This window comes from Myotis yumanensis, unplaced genomic scaffold (genome assembly GCF_028538775.1).
Source record: "Myotis yumanensis isolate MYYU_CA2020_CCGP unplaced genomic scaffold, mMyoYum1.0.hap1 SCAF_16, whole genome shotgun sequence".
Lineage (NCBI taxonomy): Eukaryota > Metazoa > Chordata > Mammalia > Chiroptera > Vespertilionidae > Myotis > Myotis yumanensis.
In genome coordinates, this window is record NW_027223767.1 from 18,540,522 (window position 1) to 18,563,398 (window position 22,877).

Genomic DNA, 22,877 nt, shown 5'->3' on the forward strand with positions numbered 1-22,877 from the left:
TTTATGTAAGGCTAAAAACACACACAAGATGATACCGTAGAGCACTAATAGATAAAAACTCAGGTAGTGAAAGTTTAAAAATGCATGAAAATGAAAACCAAATTCAGGATGATGGTTATGGGGGCAGGGGAAGGATTGGGGGAAGGGACTGTAAGCCTGTCACTATACTGAGAATATTTTTCGAGCTGAGCAGCGGCATTATGCAATTCATTACACCTTTCCATATGTCCCAATTACTTCTCTCTCCTCCAATGACCATGACAGGGGTGCTCCCCTCTCCTACTACAGAAGAGGCCCCTCCGGTGTTGTTCAAGGGCTGCTCTTGCAGGTAGCCCCTCTCCTGAAGGCTCATTCCACAGCCTTTATCAAAGTGTGAGGCTTGGCCCTGGCCCGTGTTTCTCTGTGGCTAGAGCGTTGGCCCACGCCCCGAAGGGTCGCAGGTTCAGTGGTCGGTCAAGGGCATGTACCTGGGTTGCAGGTTCCATCCCCACCCCATTCAGGAGGCAACCAATCGAAGTCTCTCTCTCTCTCTCTCTCTCTCTCTCTCCCTCCCCCCCCCCCAACTTCCTTCCACTCTATCTAAAATCAATGGAAAAATATCCTCATGTGAGGATTAATAACAACAAAAAAAGCCATTTTCTCAAGACAAACTCCAGGAACTTGGAGAATGAACCCCACCGCCCTTGGCCTTTCATTCCCCTCATCTCCCACACAATCTGTTTACAGATTCTATAACATTTACCTGCAAAACATGGCTGAGTTCTGGCCACTTTCCTCCACGGCCAGCACTCTGCTGACCAGTCTCCCTACTCCTGCATCCATCCCCCTATCATCTGTCCTCCACATCGCAGCCAAATGAGCCTTCTAGAGCTTAAACCAGACCGTGGCACCCCTCAATTAAAAGCCTTCCACAGTGAATGAATTATGGCCATCCACAATAACACAGATGAATTCACAAACATGAGGTTGAATGAAAGAAGCAAGACAGAGAGCACGGGCTGTATGATTCATTTATGTAAAACCCAAAACCAGGAAAGACAAATATGCTATTAGAAGTCAGGAGGGCCCGGCCAGCGTGGCTCAGTGGCTAAGTGCCAAACTATGAACCAGGAGGTCACGGTTCGATTCCCAGTCAGGGCACGTGCCCAGGTTGTGGGCTCGATCCCCAGTGTGGGGCTTGTAGGAGGCAGCCAATCAATGATTCTCTCTCATCATTGATGTTTCTATCTCCCTCTCCCTCTCCCTTCCTCTCTGAAACCAATAAAAGATGTTTTTTAAAAAATAAGAAATCAGGAGGCTGAATACTGTTTCTTGATCTGGGTGCTGGTTGCAACAGGGGTATTTGGTTCATAAACAAATTCATTAAGCTTATGTACCGTTATGACTTGTGTTCTTTGCATGCTATATTTCAACACAAAATGTTCGCATGTTTATTGTTTAGACTGCTCTGCCACCAGCTCTAGGCTGCAGGAGCAGGGATCTTGTCTGCTTGCTCATGTCACTGCACCCCCAGAGGTGGGTGGGCTGCTGGGCACACAGGAGTCGTGGCATTTAATAAGGATGCAATTAAAGCAGCCAGAGCAGCTGTGGGAGAACCTAGGCAGCAATGGCCGTGACCCTCAGGGTGATGACTAGATTCAAACCTTCCTCCTCACTCCCTCCACTCCAGCCCACGGACCTCCTGCTCATCCGGAACCTTCCAACTGCGCTCCCACCTCGGGAACTCTGCACTTGCTATTCCTCTGCCAGGACACTGTGGGCGGCTTTTAATCGAGGGGTGCCGTGGTCTGGTTTAAGCTCTTCCCCGGATTTCCACGGTGGCCCCCTCACCCCTTCAAGTCTCACTCTCCGCTTTCTTTCTCATCGCAGCTCTCCTGGTAATCACTCTCTGACATTCCAGATCTTCCCCTTGGTTATTCATTACCTGTCTCCCCCCCTGCTCGTTTGTGAGGAGCAGGATTCCATCCCTCGATTATAATCACTGCCCTTCAGGGCTGCAGGTGCTGCTGCCACATGGACACCCTACACTCACAGGCAAGGGCCCACCCACGTGGACACCCATGCTACCCCTGCCCTGTGCCAAGGTGCCCCCAGCCACTTCCCTCAAATCCTCAGGCGCTGACAGCCTCCAGCTGGAGCCGTCCCCCCCCCCCGCTGGCGGGCGCCAGCTCCTGGCAGAGGGGCCAGCGTGTAATTAGAAACTCCTCAAGCTCCCTAATTGCCAGTTGTTCTCCCCAAACAGGAGGCTGGTGCTATTCTGAGCAGCCCTTGTTGCGGGCTGCCTGAGGCCTGTGGAGAGAACAGGCTGAGAGCAGAGCCAGGCGGCCTGGAGGTGCCCCCCACAACCCCTCCCCCCACCCCTGCGAGGTCAGAGGGGACTGCCCAGTGGAGAAGGGCTGGAGAGCAGCCAGAGACCAAACGTGGCACAGAGAGGGCTGCCGAGTCTCAGTCTGGCCTCTCTGTGGCCTCCTCCCCTCCTCCCTCCAGCCCCCACGCCCACAACAGTGACACCAAAGCAGCCCATTCATTCTTTATTCAGGTAGCATAAAAATCACTACAAAAACTTTACAAAAGAGCCCTAAGGAGCTAATGCCACCCCCCTCAGCCCCTGAGACCCTAGGCAGAGGAGGAAGAGGAGAGAGGAAGGAAAGGGAGTCCGGGCAGTGTGGGCATCACTAAGGACCAGTGGGGAGGCTGATGGGCCTTGGGCAGGTGATGGCAGAGGCAGAGCAGGACAAGGCTGACCCACAGTGTCTAACCCAGGACCGTGCTCTGCCCCTGAGCCCCCCCGGGCCCAGCTCTCCTCTCCCAGCCAGGGCATCCAGTCCCTCCTCCCCGCCCTCTGGTAAACAAAGGTGACTTAAGGAATAACCCACCTACCTTGCTGACAAAAGTGGGTTCACAGCTGCCCCTCCTCTCACCCTACCCTCCCCCAAACTCCCCACGAGGAGATAGAAAAAATGGCTCCCCTCCTCCCCGGCCTGCCCGCCCAGGCCCCCGCCCCTCATCCCACAAAGCTGTTTGGAAAGAGTCACATGAATTGAGAGCTGGCCCAGGCAGGGACTCAGGACGGTGGAGCCCACAGCCCCTCACTTGGGGCTACTAAATTGGGGGTAATCCTCCTCGAAGAGGGGCTCCAGTTTCAAGTCAGGGTCGAAGGGCTTGTCACCGCGGACGAAGTCTTTCAGGCCCGGGAAGAGGTCCCTGCTGTCGGGGGAATCCTGCTGCTCCTTGTGCTCCCGCTGCGCACCTGGGTTGGGGTTCCTCACGCTGCCCACAAAGAGGGGCAGGCTCGTGGTGTCTTCGAGGATGAAGAAGAGGAAGGGGCGGTTCACGCTGAAGGTGGAGAGGGACATACGGGACATGGCCAAGCTGGTGGCCGCGGCCGCCTCCACGCCGGCCTCGCTGAGCTCCAAAGTGGACTGATGCTGGACGCTGGACACCACCAAGCTCTCGTCGGAGATCCCACTGAGGTCCGGGTTCTGAAATAGCTCCTGCAGGCCTGCCCAGGGCAAGAGGTAGCTGTTCAGAGGTGCCTTCTGCCCCATAGGCTGCCTGCACCTGCCTGGGAGGGTGTCTGGCATCCTGGCCAGGAAACACCTTGAAACACAGGTGCCTGGTTAATTCCCACTTAACCTTCAAGTCTCAGCTTAAAGGTTACTTCCTCCAGGAAGCCTTCCCTGATCCCCGGCTCCAAAGCCCAGACAGGTGCCTTTTCAATGTTCTGAGTGAGCTGGACAGAGAGAAGCCCTCTGTCTTATTACTGATGCTGAATTGTAAGTCCTGGCTCCTCACCTGCCCACTCCATTAGGCTGAGCTCTTTGTACACGGAGGGCTCTCCTACCACCCCAGGCTCTCCACCTGGGATTCTCTGCAACACTGTCTGGGGCAGAGCAGGTCCTCAATACCTGGGCCACCCAGCGCGTCCTAGGACAGACAGTCCCGGGACTCACATCAAACCCTCCTTAAGCCTCAAAAAAGGCCAGAACACAAGGCTAGCTTTGGCCCCGACCCCCTGCCAGCTGGGGCTTCCTCCTCATCCACCCAGGGGCTGCCCCAGGCCCCTCCTTACCCAGCTGGCTGAGGGTGGCCACCAGGTCCAGCTGATATTTCAGGTGCAGCTTAGGCAGCTGGACCTTGGTGGGCCGCTCCCAAAGCAAGGGCTGATGCAGGATGTCCCAGCTCAGGTTGGCCAGCACCTGGGACACATTCCACTCAAAGGAGGTGGGCACAATGACCACAAAGCTCATGTTGTTCTTAAAGGGGAAGTGAGCCACCTAGAGACAAAGGAAGGAGACAACGTGAGGACCAGAACGCACCCAGACCTAGGTGGGTCTGGGCCAGCATGTGGTCTGAGACCGATGGACCGGGGTTCCAGTCCATCCTCCTTAGGTATGAGCTCAGCCTCCCCGAGCCTCCAGTGACTCCCCTGTGAAGAGGAGCAACACTACCTACCACATTGCAGGTTGACGTGTGACCAAAAGGGATAACGCTTGTTAATGGTGTTGATCTAGGTCTTCACCCGCTACCACCTGCTAGCCCTGTGCCTTGGGGTGAAGAACCCCTGTGTTCCCCTCTCAGTTCCTCCATGTATACAGTGCACTTGGGTGGCTGGTTTCCAAACTGGCCCAGGTTCTGCAGAGCAGTTGCTGCAAAGGATGGTCCTCCCTCCACCCCTCTCACTTCAACAGTGACCCTGCCCAGCCCTGCGACTTGGGGTAGGATTTCATGTGAACAGGGTTTCTGTAGCTAAAGAAATAGGAAAACCCCTGGTCTCGATGGTTTCTTGCAGCTTTCACTCCAAGGCTCTCAGCAGGCCCAGATGGGTGGCAGGACCCCCAGCATTTGGCTGCCTGGCCTGCCTGCCGAGTGCCTGAGAACTGGAAGGTCAGGGAGAACGAGGGATGGAGACAAGGGGGAAGGAAGTGTGGGCAGTACAGAGCCTGGAGGGAAGGAGCAGCAGGATGAAATCTGGTGGGCGGTAAACCAGACCACCCTCCTTTCAGGGTGAACTGGAGAGAAGCCGGGATGCTGCTCCAAGGGCCTGCCTCGTCCACAGGCCCCCACTGGAGGGCTGCAGAAGCAGATGTGGCCTGTGTCCTACTGGCCTTGTGAAACCACCCAACGCTGCCATCTCAGCCACAGGCCCCAGCAATCGGTGCCTAAGCCAAGGGGACCACATTTAGACTAGAAGCAAGGGCGTGCATGCCTGATAGCCTGGCACCTCACTCTGTCCAATCAGAATGTTCTGTCAGGATGCTGACAAATGCCTCCCAATCAGATCCTCCCTTCTAAGCAACACTGCATGAGAGCTCAGGTCACACCTCCCAGGCTTGGGGGTGCTAAGGCTCCAAGTGGCTCCATGGCTGCTGGGGTGCCCCACAACCCATGGATCCTTGTCCTAAAACCCTCGTGACTAGAGATCACCTGGGTCTCAACTCAATGCCCTCTCCTCCCTGACCACTCTGTCTAACATACCACTCCTAGGTCACCTTTGAAAGGTTTTTTCCCTTCATAGCACTTATCACGAACTGACATTATCCTGTTGGTGTTTGTGTACTTGTGTACTTTGTGTCTTCCCACCTGAGAGCAGGGATCTGGGCCCCCCTTGTGTCCCACTGAACGGCCAAGGCCTAGGACGGTATCTGCACAGAGCAAATGCCCAATATGGTTTTGTTGAATGAATGAGCCTGGAGCCTCAGTCCCCCTCGGTGGGGGCGTAGTGAAACCTTTCATCCCCACGCGTCCCAGGGACATAACCACAGGAAGGTGAGGGCACACCTCCCCAGCCCTGTGCCTGCTCCATAGCCTGCTACTCCATGCCCCGCTCCCGGCACCCAGGCCCGGCCTGGGCAATCAAGGGTGACCTGTATCGAGGGCTGCTCCAGCAAGGTCCAGCGCAGGGGGTACATGCGGGCCTGCATCATGTCCACCGGCACCGTGAACTGCCCGTCCAGGTGGAAAGTTCCTCTCTGGGTGAGGCTCGGGTCGAACTTGCTCTTCCAGAAACCTGCATCCGGCAGAGGGCAGGGCCACATAGACTGGACCAGGGCGGGTTCTATACCACCAGCCTCTTCCCCATCCCGCCCAGAACCCATTCCAGGGACAAAAGGTGGGGGCCGAGACCCCAGAGGGTGCTGTGCCAGTTGATGCCCAGTTGATCCGAGATCTCTTTTCTATAGTTTTAAAAATCTGGGGGTGCACTTTCCCCATACCCTGCCATGCTCCCAGGGACCTCCCCCTGGGTCTTTTCAGACCGGGTTCCTTCTAGGGTACTCTCTCCACAGCAGCCCCATCCCGTTCCTGGGCCCCCTCCCTGCCACACCACTACCTGTCCCCTACCCTCTCCCAAGCCACAACCCAGAGGCTCCGCCCTGAGGAGGAAGAGTGACGGCTGCACCGCCTGCTCAGCCTACAGGGCGGGGGTAGGAGCTGCCAGGCTGGGGGACCGGAGAAGCGGAGAAGCGCACCCTGGAAATGGATGACGTTGAGGAGGAGCAGCACGGTGTCATCTGCCATCTCCGAGAGGAAGTCCTCAATCTTCCCCTCCGTGGCCTCCTTCACCCAGTTGTTGATGTTTGCCAAGTCATCCCCCTTCTTTCCCATCAGGTTGATGGGCTTTGCGCCAAAGAGATGTTCCGACTGTTCCAGGAAGTCCTCTTTGATGGGAAATCCTACACAGAAGGGGCCGCCGGTCGTTCCCGGAGCTCAGGCTCCACAGACAACAATGACCCAACTGGCTGAAGCCAAGCTCATCTCCCTCACCCTGTCCACCCCCACAGCCCTAGCTAGGGAGCTCCCTCCCACCAGCACCTACCTTTCTGCAGGTACATCCTAGCAGCCATGCGGAATGCCCCAGGGCCCAGGTCCTGGCAGAGGCGGCTCAGCAGGTGGGGGAGGCAGGGCCCTGAGTCTGCATGCAGCACCTTCTGCAACCTCTGCAGCGTTTGGTTCTGAGCACCTGGAGGGGACCGCATCGCTGTGGCCAGGCTGGGGCTCTTCCCACCACCACTGCCCCCGTCCCCCCGCCCCAGTCCCTCTTGAGTACCCACGGTGAGCGCGCCCATGGGACCACACACTCTCCTCATGTCCACTGAACTGGTCTGAGTTACAGGACGCCCCCCCCCAAGTTCTACTTTCATGTCTGCTGCTGACAGTCTGGGTGACCACGCCTCATGAAAATTGTCCTTCCTCTCTGAACCCCAGTTTCCCACAAGAGACCCTCCAGTCCAATGGAGACATTGTAGCTATCAAACTCTTGCCTAAAAGTCACCAGAAGCAGATCCTTGGGCCCAATTCCTGGGAATCTGATTCACAGAGACTTGAGTGGACCCAGGGGTCTGCATGTTTACCAAATGTCACAGCGACCCCGCTGGAGGAGTCATTCTGAAGGAGTGAGCTCCCACTGGCCTCCTAGCTCTGCTGGTCTGGACAGGTGCTGCCATAGTACCTAGTGCCAGGTGAGACAGCGCCAGAGCCACACTCAGAGGCGACAGGACGAGGTTGGGGTGGGTGGAACTCTGGGCCACCTGGGAGAATAGGTCTGTGGTGAAGGCCATCATGGCCTTGGCCAGCCTGCGGGTCTGCTCCGGGCTTGGGGCCTCATTGCAGTCTCCTGAGGCCGCCTTCAAGTCAGTCTTGCCATCAGGCTCCTGCAGGGATATAGCGGGGATCAGCGGAGGCCAGGGGTTGCTCCGGTTCTGTGTTGAAGATCTGCTTCACAGCCCCTGGGCCTATGGGCAGCAGGGCCTTGTCCCAGGCCTGCCTGATACATTCTGGGGACTGGATGCCTTCCTCTGGTCCCTCACCCTCTCTCTTCAGCCCTCCGTCTCAAGGCCACACCCCCAGTCCCCTTACCCCTGCTGGTGGTTCCCCCCCTCCCTCGGGCCCGCCCACTTTTTCCCAGCCCCACCTGGTTGTACCTGGTTGACCAACTTGAGGAAGCTAAGTGGGGATAGCTTCTCCTGGCTGGGCCCGGTCACTATCTGAAGAAAGGAGGAAGCACATGGAAAGGGATCCTTCCCACAGGTTCCCCACCCTGCATGAGCCACAGGGGCGGCCTCTCAGCCCCTCTTCCCAGTACCTGCTGGCTCAAGGGCTCCACGGCGCTGGCTGGAGAGAACTGTTGAAAAAAGGATGAGGAGAGGAGGGGGAACCCCCTCAGAGCCAAACCCTCCTGCCCTTCTCTGCCCCCTCAGACCTATGGCCTCCATACCCACCGCCCATCCCTACCCAGACCCAGACTCCTGCCCAGACTCACCACTGAGCAGGGCCCTTGCAGGCAGGACAAGCTGAGTACCAGGAGCCCCCGGAGCAGTGCCATGTTCCTGTGAGGGGCAGGAAGCTTGGTTGCCAACTTGCCCCCGTCCACACACACACACACACACACACTGTCACCAATGAGCTGACTGGCCAGCTGAGCCAAGCCCCTACACCACCATGGGATCCCACCCACACGATCCCTGGCCGGCAGAGTCCGAGCCATCATCGCCGAGAGGACAACGCCAGCTACAGCACACAGTCCCCAAAATACATCAGCAGTGGCTCTCAGCTCCGAGGGGTGTTTCGGTTCATGGGGGAAACAATATCAAAGCGAAGAAAGCCCTCCTTCTCCAAGGCCTGGCATTGTGAGTGAGACCTGGGTGTGGATCCAGACGGACTCTTGCCAGAGGACCCTGGACATCTCCCTTACCCCTCCGGGCTTCTCATCTTGTAAAATGGTGGCGCAGGTCCCTACCTCCTCCCCCGGGCATTGTGAGGACCAAATAAGACAGTGTTTGTGAGCCCTAATCGGTTTGGCTCAGTGGATAGAGCATAGGCCTGCGGACTCAAGCGTCCCAGGTTCGATTCTGGTCAAGGGCATGTACCTTGGTTGCAGGCACATACCCAGTAGGGAGTGTGCAGGAGGCAGCCGATTGATGTTTCTCTCTCATCGATGTTTCTAACTCTCTATCCCTCTCCCTTCCTCTCTGTAAAAAATCAATAAAATATATATTTTTAAAAAAAGACAGTGTTTGTGAGCCCGGAGTGCAAGGCCGGGCACTCAGTAATGGCTGCTGGCCATCTAGCCCACGGCCCCTCTTCTGAGAGCCCTGCCTCGTCCTGGGGCTCCCTCCCCACATCTCCTATCCAGCTGGCCCACCTTTTCTGGCTGGTCTGGTTTGGCCTTGCCCACAAGGGTGGCAGGCCGGGGAGGCTCTGAGGTCTCAGCAGGGGTGGTGGGGTGGCCCCAAGAGCCACCTTGTTGACCCAGCAGCAGAACCCAATGAATGACTCTGGCCAAAGCCACCTTTGGACTTTTGGGAAATACTGTCCCCGGCTGCCTCCGGGAAGCCAGGCTGTCAGGAGGGGATGGACAGGTCTAGATCTAACCTCGGAGCAGGTCTCACACACCCCACCCCCATCTCAGGGCCAGTCCTTCTGGGGGACCCTTCTACCACCCCTGGGTCCGCCCCCATCACACACAGGGCCCTTGGCCGAGGTTCTGATCCCCAACCTGGACTTTTGAATCTTCCTGGCATGAAATGACCTCCCGTTTTTCAAGTCCCAGAGAGCCTTCCCCTGGACCCCCCACCTTTCATCACCCCAGGAGCCTGGGAAACCACAGGCTCCTGGATAAATTTAGCCCAGACCCCCTCGCCAAGTGGGCAGCTCCTACCTCCTCTCCTGCCGGAGGAGCAGGCCGCTACCACTCCCCCTCCTACCTCTGAGGCTTCTCTCTGCTGCACACGATGTCCCTCTGGGACACTTGGGTGCTCCCCACGCTCTACTCCGGCTCCAGCCAGCCCAGCCCAGCCCTCCCCTCCCACCAGGACCTTTGCTCTCAGCCAACCCCTGTGCAGATGCTTTCTCCTCTGGTAAATATTGACCTGCACATCCGATTAAACATTGATATTGGGGCCGGAAGCCCCTTTCCCACCAGGGCCTCTAAGCCTGAGACAGCCACCTGGAAGCACACGGATTTGGGTCCCACCTGAGCCTGGAGAAAGGAGGTTCAGGGGACAGTGGAGGAGGTTATCCTCATCTAGAGAGCAGATCCAGGAAGGGCAGGAGCCTTCCAGAGACCCCATTAGGTGGAGGATTATCCCTGCTTTCATCAGGCTCAGAGAGGCTATGTCACCTGCCCGAGGACACAGAGCTGGGCCGTTACATCCAGTTCCCACTTCCTTTCCTCTCCCCCACAACTGCCTCCCATCCCAACGGGAGGAAGGGGGAGCTGCAGGAGCCTGTGTAGGGGACCCAGGATAGGATGCCCATTCCCACTCTTACATGCCCAGGATCCTGATTGGCCGCCTTCAGCCTGGGTCAGAAGGCAGGGGATGGAACGAGATGCTGAGGGGTGCAGCCTCTCTCAGCACCCTGCCTCGCTAGGAGCAATGCTTTACCTCCCCAAGTGTGAGGGTTCTGGAACCTGGCGCGGGGCTGCGGGAATCAGACGCCCTATTCCCTATGCCACCTGAAGAACCATGGCCAGCCTGCCCTCCACCATCTGCCCTACGCCCCACCCTCTCCTCACTGACCTGCAAGCTGTGGAAGCTCCACTTCTCCCCACCTGACACCACCGTCAAGAAAAGCCTCACTCCGTTCCGAGGCGCTTCCAAAGGGTTTATTGGTCATATTTACATCTATTGCAAAGAGTGAGGAGGCAGCAGGGGCCCAGTCCCAGAGCTCATCTCTGCTCCACAATGTGAGGACCCGGGGACCCCAGGATCTTCTTGTTCCCTGGGGGAGACCTGAGATGCACAGAGGAAATTCTTCTTGGCCCTTCTTTCAGGGTCTTGTACCCCGCATCTCACCCCTTCGCAGGGGTTCTGGGCTCAGGGGCTGCCTCCTCAGTTCAAGGCACAAACACTGTCTGTGGTTAGGGGTAAGCAGGCGAGCTTGGGGCCACTCCCAGCAGGCAGCAGCTAACCGGTCCATCTTCTTTGCCCTGGTCCTGACCTCTTTCTTGTCCTACGGGTCCCACACAGGGCAGGGCCTGGCTGCGTGGACACTTAAACCCCAGCCCAAGGCCCTTAATTCCTGGACTATAGAGGCTGGAGCCCAAGCACCATGGGGTGCTGGACTGGGGCAGCTTCTCTGTCCTTGGGGGACAGGGGCAGAGAGCCCAGCAGGAAGTGGGGGGCCTTGGCTGGAAAGCAGGTGGGCAGGGCCAGTCTCTCTTCCTCTTCCTGAGCTCCCCTGTCCCCATGTGGATGCAGAGGGCAGAGCTGGGGTGAAGAGGGGCAGCGATGCTTTTCCAGCTCCTGCTCTTGCTTCCTGCTGGCCAGGGGCAGTCTCCCCAAGTCATGACCGAGACCCCTGACAACCTTGGTGGCTCTGGGGGCTCAGGAGCCCGGACTCCCACTCTGCCCTAGCTGGCAGGCCACATGGTTACACTGGGCATGGGGCCAGAGGCTTGCATGGAGGGGGAAACAAGGGTGAGGGGGTGGACTCCCGGAGGATATCTGCCTACCCAGGCCTGGCCAGCTCCCACATCAGCCTATGCCAGGAGGCGGATGACCCCATTGTCTGAGCCCAGCAGGAGGTGGCGCTTGGTGGGCAGCAAGGCCAGGCTGGTGAGTGTGCCACGGAAGTTCTCTGAGCTGAGCTTGGTGGTGGCCTGGGAGGGCGGCTCCAGCAGGGAGCAGACGCCGATCTTGTTGGCCACGGTGCCGGTGATCACCTCGCTGCCGTACAGGTCGAAGGTGTGGATTGGGTCGGATGCCGACTTGTAGTGGTGTGTGGGCTTCTGCTCCAGCTCCTTCCAGACGGTCAAGGAATGGTCGGAGGAGGAGCTGACCAGGACGCCGCCCTCCACGGCCTGCTCAGGGAGAGGGGAGCCTCAGCAGGGCCTGGGGCTACCGTGGGCCCACCCAGCTCCAGGGTCTTCCCATTTCCACCCACGATCTCTCCCAGGAAGACAGGATGTTCTGAGCGGCTGACGGGCTGCCATCTTCCCACATTATGTTCATGTTAATTAGTATGAATATACTAGAGGTTCGGTGCACGACATTCGTGCACTGAGGGAGAGAGGAGGTCCCTCAGCCCGGCCTGCGCTCTTTAGCAGTCTGGGAGCCCTGGGGAGATGTCCGACTGATGGACATCCTTAGCACTGCTGCGGAGGCAGGAGAGGCTCCCGCCACTGCCGCTGCTCTCACCAGCTGTCAGCCTGGCTTGTGGCTGAGCAGCAACCCCCCTGTGGGAGTGCACTGACCACCATGGGGAAGCTCCTGCGTTGAGCGTCTGCCCCCTGGTGGTCAGTGCACATCATAGTGACCGGTCGTTTAGCCGTTCGGTCAATTTGCATATTACCTTTTTATTATATAGGATTACAGCATCATTAACCTAGTCATCACTATAGTTTGAGCACTTACTATGTTTAGGCATTGTGTTAGGCACACCGCATTACCACGTTTCATCTTTGTAACAACTCTATGAGGTAAATGCTGCCATTGTTCCCATTTTACAGAGAAAAGCTGAGGCTCAAGAAAGTTAACTAATCATACCAAGGTCACTGAGCCAGGATTAAAACCAGGCTAACCCCAGAGCCCTCCTGGAAAGTCAGGATTAGAAAGTCAAAATTTAGAGGCATCTGCAGCCCAGGGTCCCCTGGGGCGGGGGGTAGGGGGGTCTGAAGGGAGCCCGGCAGCCTGTCCCCACAGCAGCGTCAGTGCATGTGCCCTGGCCTGGCCTCCACTTAGGATGGGGAGGGAATCCCAGCTGCCAGGAAAAATCCTCCCACAAGCAGCCCTGTGCCTCCACGCCTCCTCCCACACACACACACACCGTGCCTCCCTGAGGTCCGTGATTGAGAACGGGGTGGGGGCAGGATCCCCATGCCCGGTCTGCCCCTGCCCCCACCAGAGCAGCCCAGCAGGGGGCATGGACTCTGCTCAGTGGTCTGGGGGCAGTAAACAGCCTCCCAGCTGAGCTTTATTTAACCTGAATTGGGTCACGGACAGGACCCGACCCCTGATCCTCCAAGCAAGACAAATATGGACAAGGGTTACTCATTAGAACATCTCCAGGGAGCAGCAGGGTCAGCTCGGCCCGCAGCGCCCGCCCCCGTGGCCTGCCTCCTGCCAAGGCCCCACAGTGAAGCTGGCTCCCGATGCTCCCTTACACCTGTCCTTGGGCAGGTATCAGGAAGATCAGCTTGAGCCTGTCCTGGGTGGGCCCTACACAGAGGTGGGGACCCGGAGCAGTGAGGTGGGGAAAGGGCCCTGGTCTGTCACCTTGATCTGCAGGATGTCCCCTTCGTGGGCAGGCCAGCCACGTAGAACCAGGCCTGTGCGGGTGTCCAGGAGCACCATGAAGCCCGAGGAGAAGCCGGCCACGACGCTGCGGCCGCTGGGACTCACGGCCAGGGAGCGGACCAGCCCAGGGTTCAGCCCGCCACCCAGGCGGAACTCATGCTGCAGGCAGAGGGAGACAAGCTGAGGTGCCACTGCCGGCTCTGCCTGCTCCAAGCCGCTCTCCCTGAGGTCCTGCTCAGCCCTAAGCCCACACACCTGGGAAGCCTGAGTCTCTGTCCCCCGAGTCAAGGGGAGAGCTCCCCCATCAGCGTCCCCCCCGCCAGGGTTTGCTGCTATAGGTGATCTGTCTCCAAAGAGAAACTACGCCCTGGCCTTCTCTCTTGGGGATCCCTCCCTGCCGCCAGAAGTCACCCAGGCCCGGGCTCAGGCAACTGGTCATCCCTAACCTGCAGGCCAGGCTTCCTACTGTCCACAAAGCGCAGGGTCGAGTCAGAGCTGGCCATGGTGACGCTGCTGTGGGGAGCAGGCATGACAGCCACGGCGGTCAGCGGGACCCGGCTGTCCGACGGCTCCACCGTGCGAAGGGTCTTCCCTGGAAAAGAAACCTGCAGTGGATCTGGGGTTCCAGCAGCTGATGGAAGAGCCCAAACTCCTCTTATCTTCCCGACCAACCCCATACCTGCCTCCCATATCCCCAGGGATCTCAGAAAATACTAGGTGTTTCTCAACCTTCCCACCTTCCTTCTTTCATGGCCAGGCCAGACTCCCATCCCCAAAGCAACGACTAATGCTACCTACCTCTGTCTACCTCAATGCTACTCCAACCCCCCTTTTAACTTTATTTCTCCCTCCATTGATGCCAAAAAATAATCGAGCCACCATTTATCAAACATGTGCTCATGCTACATTTTAAGCCGAACCCCTATGTTAAGCTAAACCATTTGTTCTGATTCCCATTTTACAGATGGAAAAACTGATGCTTCCAGCAGTAAAGATCACTCAGCAAGTAAGTGGTCAGGGCCGATTCAAACTGAGGTCTAATGGATTCCAAGGCCTAACTGCTCCTCTGTGTGGCTTCACTGGGTCACCCCAAACCACACAGCACCACACTCCAACCACTCCACCCTGGAGCCCCATTCCAGAGGCCTACCGGAGGACAGGGTGACAGCAACAGAACAGACCTCACCTGGGCCCGCTCACCTGTGAAGGGGTCCCAGATGTGCACAGCCCCATCACAGCTCACCACATACTGGGGGGCCTCCAGCTGGCCCACAAAAAAGACACTCTTGCGGTGCTGGGCGTAGATGAGGCGTGGGGCTGTCTCGCTGGTGCCGTCCCCATAGTTGTAGAGTGGCCAGAGGCGCACGGTGCGGTCCTTGCTGCCACTCAGGAAGAAGTCCTCACTGCTCAGGGGTGCCACGCACTTGACAGCCCCTGAGTGGCCCGGGAAGCTCTGCAGGCGGATCTGGTGGAAGTGAAAGTGGGCATCCTGCTGGCTCACGCCGATCTCGTACTGCCAGTATGCCAGCCAGTTCCCGCTCAGCCCGTGGGCACTCCGTGGCAGCTCCCGCTTCAGTGCGTTGTCTTCGCTTTCGCTGCCGAGGCCCCCACTGCCCATCCCGGAGATCAGGCCCAGGGGGCCGGAGCTCTCCGGCTGAGAGTCGTCAGGGATCTGGATGCGGTTCCCGACTAGGACACTCCCAAAGGTCCCCGAGTGGCCGTCATCCTGGGAGCAGCTCCCACCCTGGGGGTCCGACTCAAGGCCGGCGCTGGGCATGGTGGGCTCCACACTGGCAGGGCTGCGACTGCTCGGGCTGATGCTCTCCAAATACAGTCCTGCCAGCTCCCCCACCAGCTCATGGTTAGGAATGATTTTCTGGATGATGTCACCTGGATGGAAGTGGAAGTGGTCCTAAGATTAGAGAAGGTAACAGGTAGCTGCTCCACCCAGCCGAGGGCTTGGGAACCAGAGGGGACAGGGCTGTGCAACTCTGAGCAAGTGAATCTTCATTTCTGAGCCTCAACCTGCTCCCCAGGAAAACGTGGACTCATTCGTTCGCTATGTACACGTGAGCATCTTCTATGTGTGCTGGGCACAGAAGTAGAAGAACAAACAAGACAGGTCATGCTCTCCCTCCCAGAGCTTAGCTGTTAGTGGAGGGATGACAACTTATCTGACCACAGGGCTGTTCATCCTATGCAGGGAGATGACACCTGTTGGCACTCAGCAGTGTCCAGCCTGTACCGTGCGGGAACCTAAGTAACCGGTGGGCTGCTCATTCCTCTCAGGCAGCTCCCAAAGACACCAGGACGTCAGCCTGATCCCCCCCACCTCCCCCTGGGAGACGCCAGGTCACTCCTGTGCCACCTTGCTGGCTAACGCTCAGTCCCTGTTATTATGTCACATTGAGACTTGAAGTCTGAGGCCAAATTCCTTTGCTCTGACCCAGAAATCTGTGCTTAACACCCACTACTGACTCTGAGGGCAGGGGGAGCATGGGGCCCTGCCAGGAAAAAAGACATAGCCACAGAGGCCGTGTGAGGAAAGGGGAGGGGCAGTACCCAATAGGCAGGAGAAAGGCACGTAGATGGTGTACGCCATCTCCAAGGTGAACACCTTCTGCAGCTCTTCCAGCAGGGCGGGGTCCACCAGCCGCTGCTGTCCATCAGAGAAGGCCACCTCTGGCAGCTGGCCCTCACTGTGGCCCACGGGATCCAGATCCTGGGGGAAGGAAGCCCAGGGAGTCAGCTGAGTCCACGGCCCCTGCCCAGCTCACCCCAGCCAGGTAGGTCTACCCACCTGGTGCCGCAGCTCATGCAGCTGAGAGAAGACTTGGAAGAAGGTGGCCACAGGCTCGCTCAGGTGCTGCTGGACCATCTCCTGTCCGATGCGAAGGCAGATGAGGGCGATGAGGCTGATGGTTTTCAGACACAGGACCGTCCGGGCCTGGGCTCCACTTGGGAACCTGGAAAGAGCTTATTAAGCTCTCCAGCTCCCCACACTGTGGGACTTGCCCAGAATCTATCAAAAGCTGTAAGTGGCCCTAACCGGTTTGGCTCAGTGGATAGAGCATCAGCATGCGGGCTCAAGGGTCCCAGGTTCGATTCCAGTCAAGGGCATGTACCTTGGTTGCGGGCACAACCCCAGTAGGGGGTGTGCAGGAGGCAGCTGATTGATGTTTCTCTCTCATCAATGTTTCTAATTCTCTATCCCTCTCCCTTCCTTTCTGAAAAAATCAATAAAATATTTTTTTTTTAAAAAAAGCTGTATGTGAAAGGTGCTACAAGACCAACTGGTCCAAGCCAGAAGAGGAAACTGAGGCATAGAAAGGTGTGGCTTGCTCAGGGTCACACAGCTGGGATCAGACCTAGGACGCCCAGCCCAGTGTCAGCGGACTCTCCTCCAAGCTTCCCAGTCCCCACCCCCTCGGCCCCTCAGCTGGGCTGCTCCCCCCACAGGATGGGGCAGGGGCCTACCCTGTGACGAGGGAAGTAAGGAAGCTGAGTACGGGCAGCAAGACCTCGTGGCTGATACGGGGCAGGATGTCCATGAGGGTGGTGTCGGAGAGGTACACAATGATCTTCTGGGTCAGAGTCACCGCTGCCAGCAGCCCAGCCTCCTTACGGCTGTTCAGTCGACTGGGGCTTGAGGTGCTACCTGGGGCCACCTAGGGACACAGAGTCGATGAGGGCCAGGCTGCCCCACAGACTCCCTAAGACCCCCAAAGATCCCAGGTCAGCCCTCGGGCTCCTCAGACCCTCAGCCCCCAGCCTGCCAAATCGGACACTGACCAGGTAGCTGATGTAGGGCAGGTACTGGTAGGTGAGGACGGGCTCCCCATACAGATGGGCGATGTGGAGGAGGCAGCTGAGCACAGGCCCCGACACTATATCGCCCAGGACCGGTCTCTTCTGGTAGATGTTGCCGGCCCCCAGCGGGGGGCTCTCGCCACTGCTCACTGTGAACTGCTGCCGAGTGGACCCTGCCAAGGAAGGGCCAGAGGCTTGAGTGCTGGCAGAGGGCAGGAGGGCAGGAGGGCAGGAGGCCTTCCAGAATCTGTGGTAGCCGCTCCCACTCACGCTAGCCTGCGGTCTGCCCCATGCCCTAAGGAAGAAAGCTTACAGACTGGGACCCAGGACCCAGGAGGTGGTCTGCAGTGGGAGTGGGAAGGATCCCCTAGAGGGGGCTGGAGATGGACAGAGGGCCTGGAGGACGTTTCCTCTCCAGCACTGACCACAGGTCTTACCAACGTAACATGATGTCAGCAGGCGGAGCAGGTTGCGGGCTACGTGGCGGGAGGCCACCGTTGGGCCAAGCTTGGCGGACAGCCAGCGGACCATCTTGCAGGCAGTATCTGCAGGGAGGAGCAGACCTGAGCTCATCAGATAATGGTGGCTCACCACTCCACCCCATGGCACCCACCTAGCCAACGCTGGCTACAAATCTGCCACGAAGCCCGGCCTGAGCCTGGTCGCCCCACAGCACCACTGCAGTGCAGAGGTGGCCGACGGGACTCTGGCCTCAGGGCTGCCCCAGGTTATCCTTTCAGTGACTCTTCTCCAGTTCCTAAGTGACTCCCTGTTTGATCTCTGCTCCCTCCTCTGTCCTCCGCTCCCTCAGTTGAATCATGCTGGCCTTTCACTGATTTTTAACAGAACCATGACAGCCTCTGAGCTCTGCACATGCTATTCCCTCTGCATGGAATGCTCTTCCCACTGCAGACCCTGATATCTTTCCCTAGCTATTTCCTACTCATTGAACCCCAACTGGCCCTACTTTCAGAGTCTTCTCTGACCCCTGAAAACTAGATCTCAGCCCCATTTTATATTCCCTTGTAGCACCCAGCTGTACTCTTGATAGCGCCACCCTAACTTGGGCTTACGCTTACATAAGACTGTCTTTACCGTGGCATCTCCTCTGCTAGGTGTGAGCTCCAGGAGGACAGGCCCACATCTATGGTGTGTGTAGACCTGCTCGATCCACTGCTTGGCGCAGAATACATGCTCTACACATGTTGAGTGCAAACCAGATAACTGACCTACAAACTCAGGCTCGAGTACTCACCAAGAAGGATCTTCTGTTCTTGGCCCTCCGACCGCTCAGTCAGCGGCTCCTCTTCGTCCTCCCCATCTGCCCCACCACCAGCAGCCACAACCGTATCCATGGACAGCACCGTGTTGGAGAGAGTGAGCTCAGATGCCCCAGTGACTTCATCTTGCTCCCCCTCTTCCTCCCCCTCCTCCAACACCACACAGCCTTCCTCTTCCTCCTCCTCCTCCTCGGAGCCTTCGCTTTGCTTCAAGTCCTGACTGCTGTCACCTGACCTGAGGCTGCTCTTGTCCATAGGGGCTCCCCCTTCATCTGCAGCCTGCTCCTCGCCCAGGGAGGTCTCGCTGGTGCTGCTCTTGTCACTCAGCTGGCCCAGGCTCACCGCCTCAGCCTCCTGGGGCTGCGGGGACTCAGACACATAGAGCCCCGCCTGGAAGTCCTCTGTCTCCGAGAGGTCCGCCTGGTCGTGGAAGCTGACGCCAGACGTATAATCTGGGAGCCCCAGACCTGACGAAGCAGCAGCTGGCTCCCCATCCATCGGAATCTCCTCCCCAAAGGCACAGGAGCTGGGCCTGGCCCCTGGGAGCCCGCTTTCCTCATCCTCGGCAGCCCCGGCCAGGCCCTTGCTTTCTTCCTGGGAGGCCTCCACACCAGCCAACACCTGCAGGACGTGGGGCAGTAGGTGGACAAGAAAGGCCTGCAGGCCTAGCCGCACGATCAGCTGGGCCACGAAGCAGTCAGTGTATAGGTAGAAGCGGCCATGGAGCCGGCAGGGGCTCTCGTAGGCACCAATGAGAGGCTTCAGGAGGTACTTATTAGCATTTCTGGGGCCCAGTGCCTTGGCAACAGGTTCAAATAGGTACCAGGCCGTATACACAGCCGTGTGCTCCTCAGACATGAGTGACAGCACGAAGGGCAGCAGGATCTCCAGGCCCTCAGGGGTGATGTCACTCAGCACTGCACCCAGTTGCTGCCACAGAGCAAAGACCAGTTCCCGCCCCTGAGCCTCGTCCTCCACGCGCCTCTCCTGGTACAGAAGGATGAACTTGTGCAATGCAGGGAAGTAGGGAGGGAAGGGAACCACCGAGCTGAAGGGGCTGAGGAGCTGGGCCGGGGAGGGTGGGGGCAATCCCTGGGAGACAGGTCGGTACTCAAACAGTGGGCCCAGCTTGCCATCCCCTGCTGTGGCTGGGCCTTCAGGGCCACTCAGTTGCAGGAGCATGTCCAGCATGGGCTGCAGAGACACGGGGACCTCCTTGGGATGGCGTGTGCAGAGCCCCCGAGCAGCCTCAAAGCGTACCCACAAAGGCGCATCAGGCTGCAGCGATCGGATCCTGGTGGCAAACACCATCTCAGCCAATAGGACACCCAGCGCCTGCATGTCCCGATGGAAGAGGTCCCGCAGCTGCACGGGTGGCTGAACCTGGGGCTGCTCGGGCACCTCCAACCGGCCCCCCAGACCTTTGGTCAGGAAGTTGCCTAGTTTCTCCAGCTCCTCCAGCGCCTGCACGGGATTGAAGCCCTCCGGAAGAAGAATCTTCCCTTCCTCGCCTTCCCCGGGGTCTGTCCCAACAGCTTTGTTCCTGCGGCCTGGTCGAGAGGCTGAGGCCACTGAAAAAGACAGGAGGCCTGGGGGAGCTTGACCAGAGGAAGAGGAGGGAACCAGCTGGTCACCTGCTTTCCCAGCAAGGGAGATGGAATCGAGAGCTTCCGTGGCCTGCTCCAAGTCGTCTTCCCCCGCCACCGGTCTGTCTCTGGCCCAGCCAGCCTCACAGGGAGTAGCCTCCAAAACCAGCCTGCCCACTCCATTTGCAAGCTGCCCCGGGAAGTCCTCCCGGCCAGTGCTCTCCTGGATGGTCTGGAACAACAGCCTGGGGATGAGTGGGGGCTCAGGGGTTAGGGCAGGAGCCCCAGCCAGGCGCTGGGGGTGTGGCTGATCGAAGAGCTGCACCACACCATAGTTGGTCAGGTGCGTGTGGGCATCCACCAGGTGCAGACACACATTCTTCTCCTTTACAGCTTCCTTGCCCTGGAGTTTGTAGCCGAAGGTCAGGTCGATCCAGTGGTGCAGGTCCTGGGACACCTCGCGGCTCTCCAGCAGCAGCCGGTGGGCAGCCACAAACTCCTGGCTGGAGCCACACCAGGCTGGCACATCCAGGTCAGGCATGTCAGGGTGAATGGAGCAGAAGATGGAGGGATCGGTGTAAAATTCGGGGATACACTCGTCCGGCGTCCAGTTCTGCATACGCTCCATGCTGGCGGGGTACTCATTGGGCTCCCACTGAGCCCGAACGTGTCCACAAAGCACCGACCGGGGTGTGCGCCGAGCCTTGTACACATAGTACGTGATGTCAGAGAGCACGTCTGAGATGTGATGAGGAACGTGGGGGGGCTCCCCGCCACCGGCACCACCTGCTACAAATGCCTGCCTCGTCATCTCATACGTGAAGTCCAGCTGCTTGTCCCCCTTGTTGAGGCGGAACTTGGACTTGCGCAGGTCTCGGAAGCGCCCGTGGGATGTGGTGAAGTCCACCACCCAGGGCAACACCGGGTGGTAGTTGGGGTCCCCCTGCCGCCGACCTGCCAATCGGTTCAGCTGCATGAGGTAGTGGAAGTTGCTGATGCGGCCGTGGACCCAGTCGAGCACAAGGCACCTGAGTTCCTCCTGGCAGGAAGGACACCCGGGTCCCCCTCCACCCTCCTCTTCACAATCAGTGCCTGCCCTGTCCCTTGCTACAGGGGTCTCCTCACTCTCATCCTCTTCCCGTCTCTCATAAGCACTCAGGTCCAGCCGGAGCTCGCTGCAAAGTTTCTCATCCACAGCAATGTGGTGCAAAGAGAGGGCCCCACAGGCCAGGCCCTGGTGGTGACAGGCATCCATGGCCCTCAGCACACGAAAGAGAATGAAGAGCACCTTGGCTTGGCTGTTGGTCAGCTTGGCAGGGCTGAAGGTGACCACGTCATGCAGGGTGAACTGCACATAAGGGTGCACCACATATAGCATCTCCGGCGACTCCAGCAGGGCCTCAGCTCTCAATAGACTGGGACAGGCCGGGCTGCCCCGAGGGGGACAGGGGCCATCTCTGGCATATGCTGGGCATTGGGTAGTTTCACCCACTGGCAGGAAGGAGCAACCATAGACCCTCTGCAGAGCTTGTCTTACTGAGTCCAGGGCAGGGACAGTTGAGGGGGCAGGGCTATGACTATAGGGCTGCCCATAGGTATGATACGCATGGCGCCATAGGTTGCGATAATTCTGGGCAGCCACATCCTGCATGAAGCGATTGAGGGTGTCCGGGCTGCAGGAACCCTCCTCAAAGGACAGGCCGCCACCCAGCGGGTAGGACAGCCTCCGTTTCCGTAGCCCATGCACCTCTACTCGCGTCCAGCCTGGGGGCAGCCTCTGCACGGATCGTTGCAGGAGAGTCCTGACTTCCGCTTCGCTCAGGCCCTCGGCCCGGGGGCATGGTCCCGGGGGCGAACGGCGCTCGCGGAGGCTGGCCAGCCAGCGCGCGGGCACTAGGGCCACCACGTGCTTGCCCCCAGGGGCTGGAGCCAGCTGGCGGGCATCGATGTTCAGGTCCCTCTCCACGCTCTGGAGCAGCTCCTCCATGTCAGGGCTTGGGGGCGGGGACCAGCCCTCAACCCCGGAGGTAAGAGCGACTTCCCGTCCCCAGGTCCCCAGGGCCATCCCCTCCCAGCCGCCTGGGGACCACGCGGGGTTGAGGCCACGGCCCTCCTCGGGACAGCTTCCGGGGTGCCAGAGAGGCGGAGTAAGGATGGACGAGGGACGGGGGCTGGGGCGGAGGTGGCTGGGGTGGGCCCGGGACCGAGGAGAGGAGGGCGGGGGCGCTCTTACCCCTCCGCAGGGTCCTGCGCTCCGGGCGCGCAAGGGAGGAGGCAGAGCGGTGCCAGCACCGGGCTCCGCCGTGACGGGTCAGCTGATGCGGCTCACGTGATCGCCCCGACTCGGAAACAACCGCACGTGGCGCAAAGGGGCGGGCGGGACCCCGCCTACCATCCGCGCCACCGCCCCGCGGCCCAGCGCTCTGCTCAGAGCTGGTGGCGGCTTTGCTTCCTCCGGAGCTGAAGAGGGCCCCAGTGGGCCCCAACAGTGCAGAGGAGGGGGATGCTGAACTGCCCACGAGATTTGCCCTCCCCTCGCTGCTTCCTCCTGCACCATCCCGAACACAGATCGTAGATCTAACGGAGGGCTTTATCCAGAGAGACCAGCCTTTAGGGGACTGATCGCCCCTCCCGGTTTTACAGATAAAAGGGACTTTTGACGACTTTTGATATCAAGTCCCTTCATCGCCTCCATACTGGCTTCCAAAAGAAGGAACTTTTAATTTTCCAAAACGTGTAATCAGTAACATTCCATTTGGCCTCACAGAATCTAGGGAGGACGGCGGTTATTACTGTTTATATTTTACAGGTTTTAACCAAGAGCCATCAAAGAGGTTTGTCCAAGTGGCAGAATGGAGACTTAGAAGCTGATGCACAGACTTTCTGCCCCGGAGTCCTCCCAACTGCCAACCCTCTTCCATCCTACCCCCCCCCCCCCCGCCCTTTTTTTTTTTTTTTTTAAT

General features: G+C 58.7%; 2 protein-coding genes across 5 annotated transcripts; both read right to left on the minus strand.

Moving 5' to 3' along the window:
- Positions 1-3,001: 3,001 nt before the first annotated feature.
- Positions 3,002-10,606, minus strand: SERPINF2 (serpin family F member 2). 2 transcript variants are annotated; one of them, XM_070393149.1, is made up of 10 exons: positions 10,521-10,606; positions 8,261-8,327; positions 8,084-8,122; positions 7,923-7,985; positions 7,451-7,652; positions 6,818-6,961; positions 6,471-6,674; positions 5,868-6,010; positions 4,073-4,277; positions 3,002-3,502 (listed from the first exon to the last, which is right to left on the minus strand). In XM_070393149.1, the coding sequence occupies exons 2-10, from the start codon at positions 8,321-8,323 to the stop codon at positions 3,090-3,092; spliced, it is 1,476 nt and encodes a 491-aa protein (XP_070249250.1). In that variant the 5' UTR covers positions 8,324-8,327; positions 10,521-10,606; the 3' UTR covers positions 3,002-3,089. The 2 variants fall into 2 exon arrangements, with proteins under 2 accessions (XP_070249250.1, XP_070249251.1); XM_070393150.1 differs by lacking the exon at positions 10,521-10,606 and adding an exon at positions 9,659-9,732.
- WDR81 (WD repeat domain 81) lies at positions 10,585-22,166 on the minus strand. Of its 3 annotated transcripts, XM_070393145.1 has the most exons (10): positions 18,304-22,166; positions 17,486-17,593; positions 17,031-17,221; positions 16,716-16,906; positions 16,039-16,204; positions 15,801-15,960; positions 14,439-15,128; positions 13,685-13,830; positions 13,218-13,397; positions 10,585-11,803 (listed from the first exon to the last, which is right to left on the minus strand). In XM_070393145.1, the coding sequence occupies exons 1-10, from the start codon at positions 21,977-21,979 to the stop codon at positions 11,483-11,485; spliced, it is 5,829 nt and encodes a 1,942-aa protein (XP_070249246.1). In that variant the 5' UTR covers positions 21,980-22,166; the 3' UTR covers positions 10,585-11,482. The 3 variants fall into 3 exon arrangements, with proteins under 3 accessions (XP_070249246.1, XP_070249249.1, XP_070249248.1); XM_070393148.1 differs by lacking the exons at positions 10,585-11,803; positions 13,218-13,397 and having other exon boundaries at positions 13,691-13,830; positions 14,482-15,128; XM_070393147.1 differs by lacking the exons at positions 10,585-11,803; positions 13,218-13,397 and having other exon boundaries at positions 13,691-13,830; positions 14,425-15,128.
- Between the last annotated feature and the right edge of the window lie 711 nt (positions 22,167-22,877).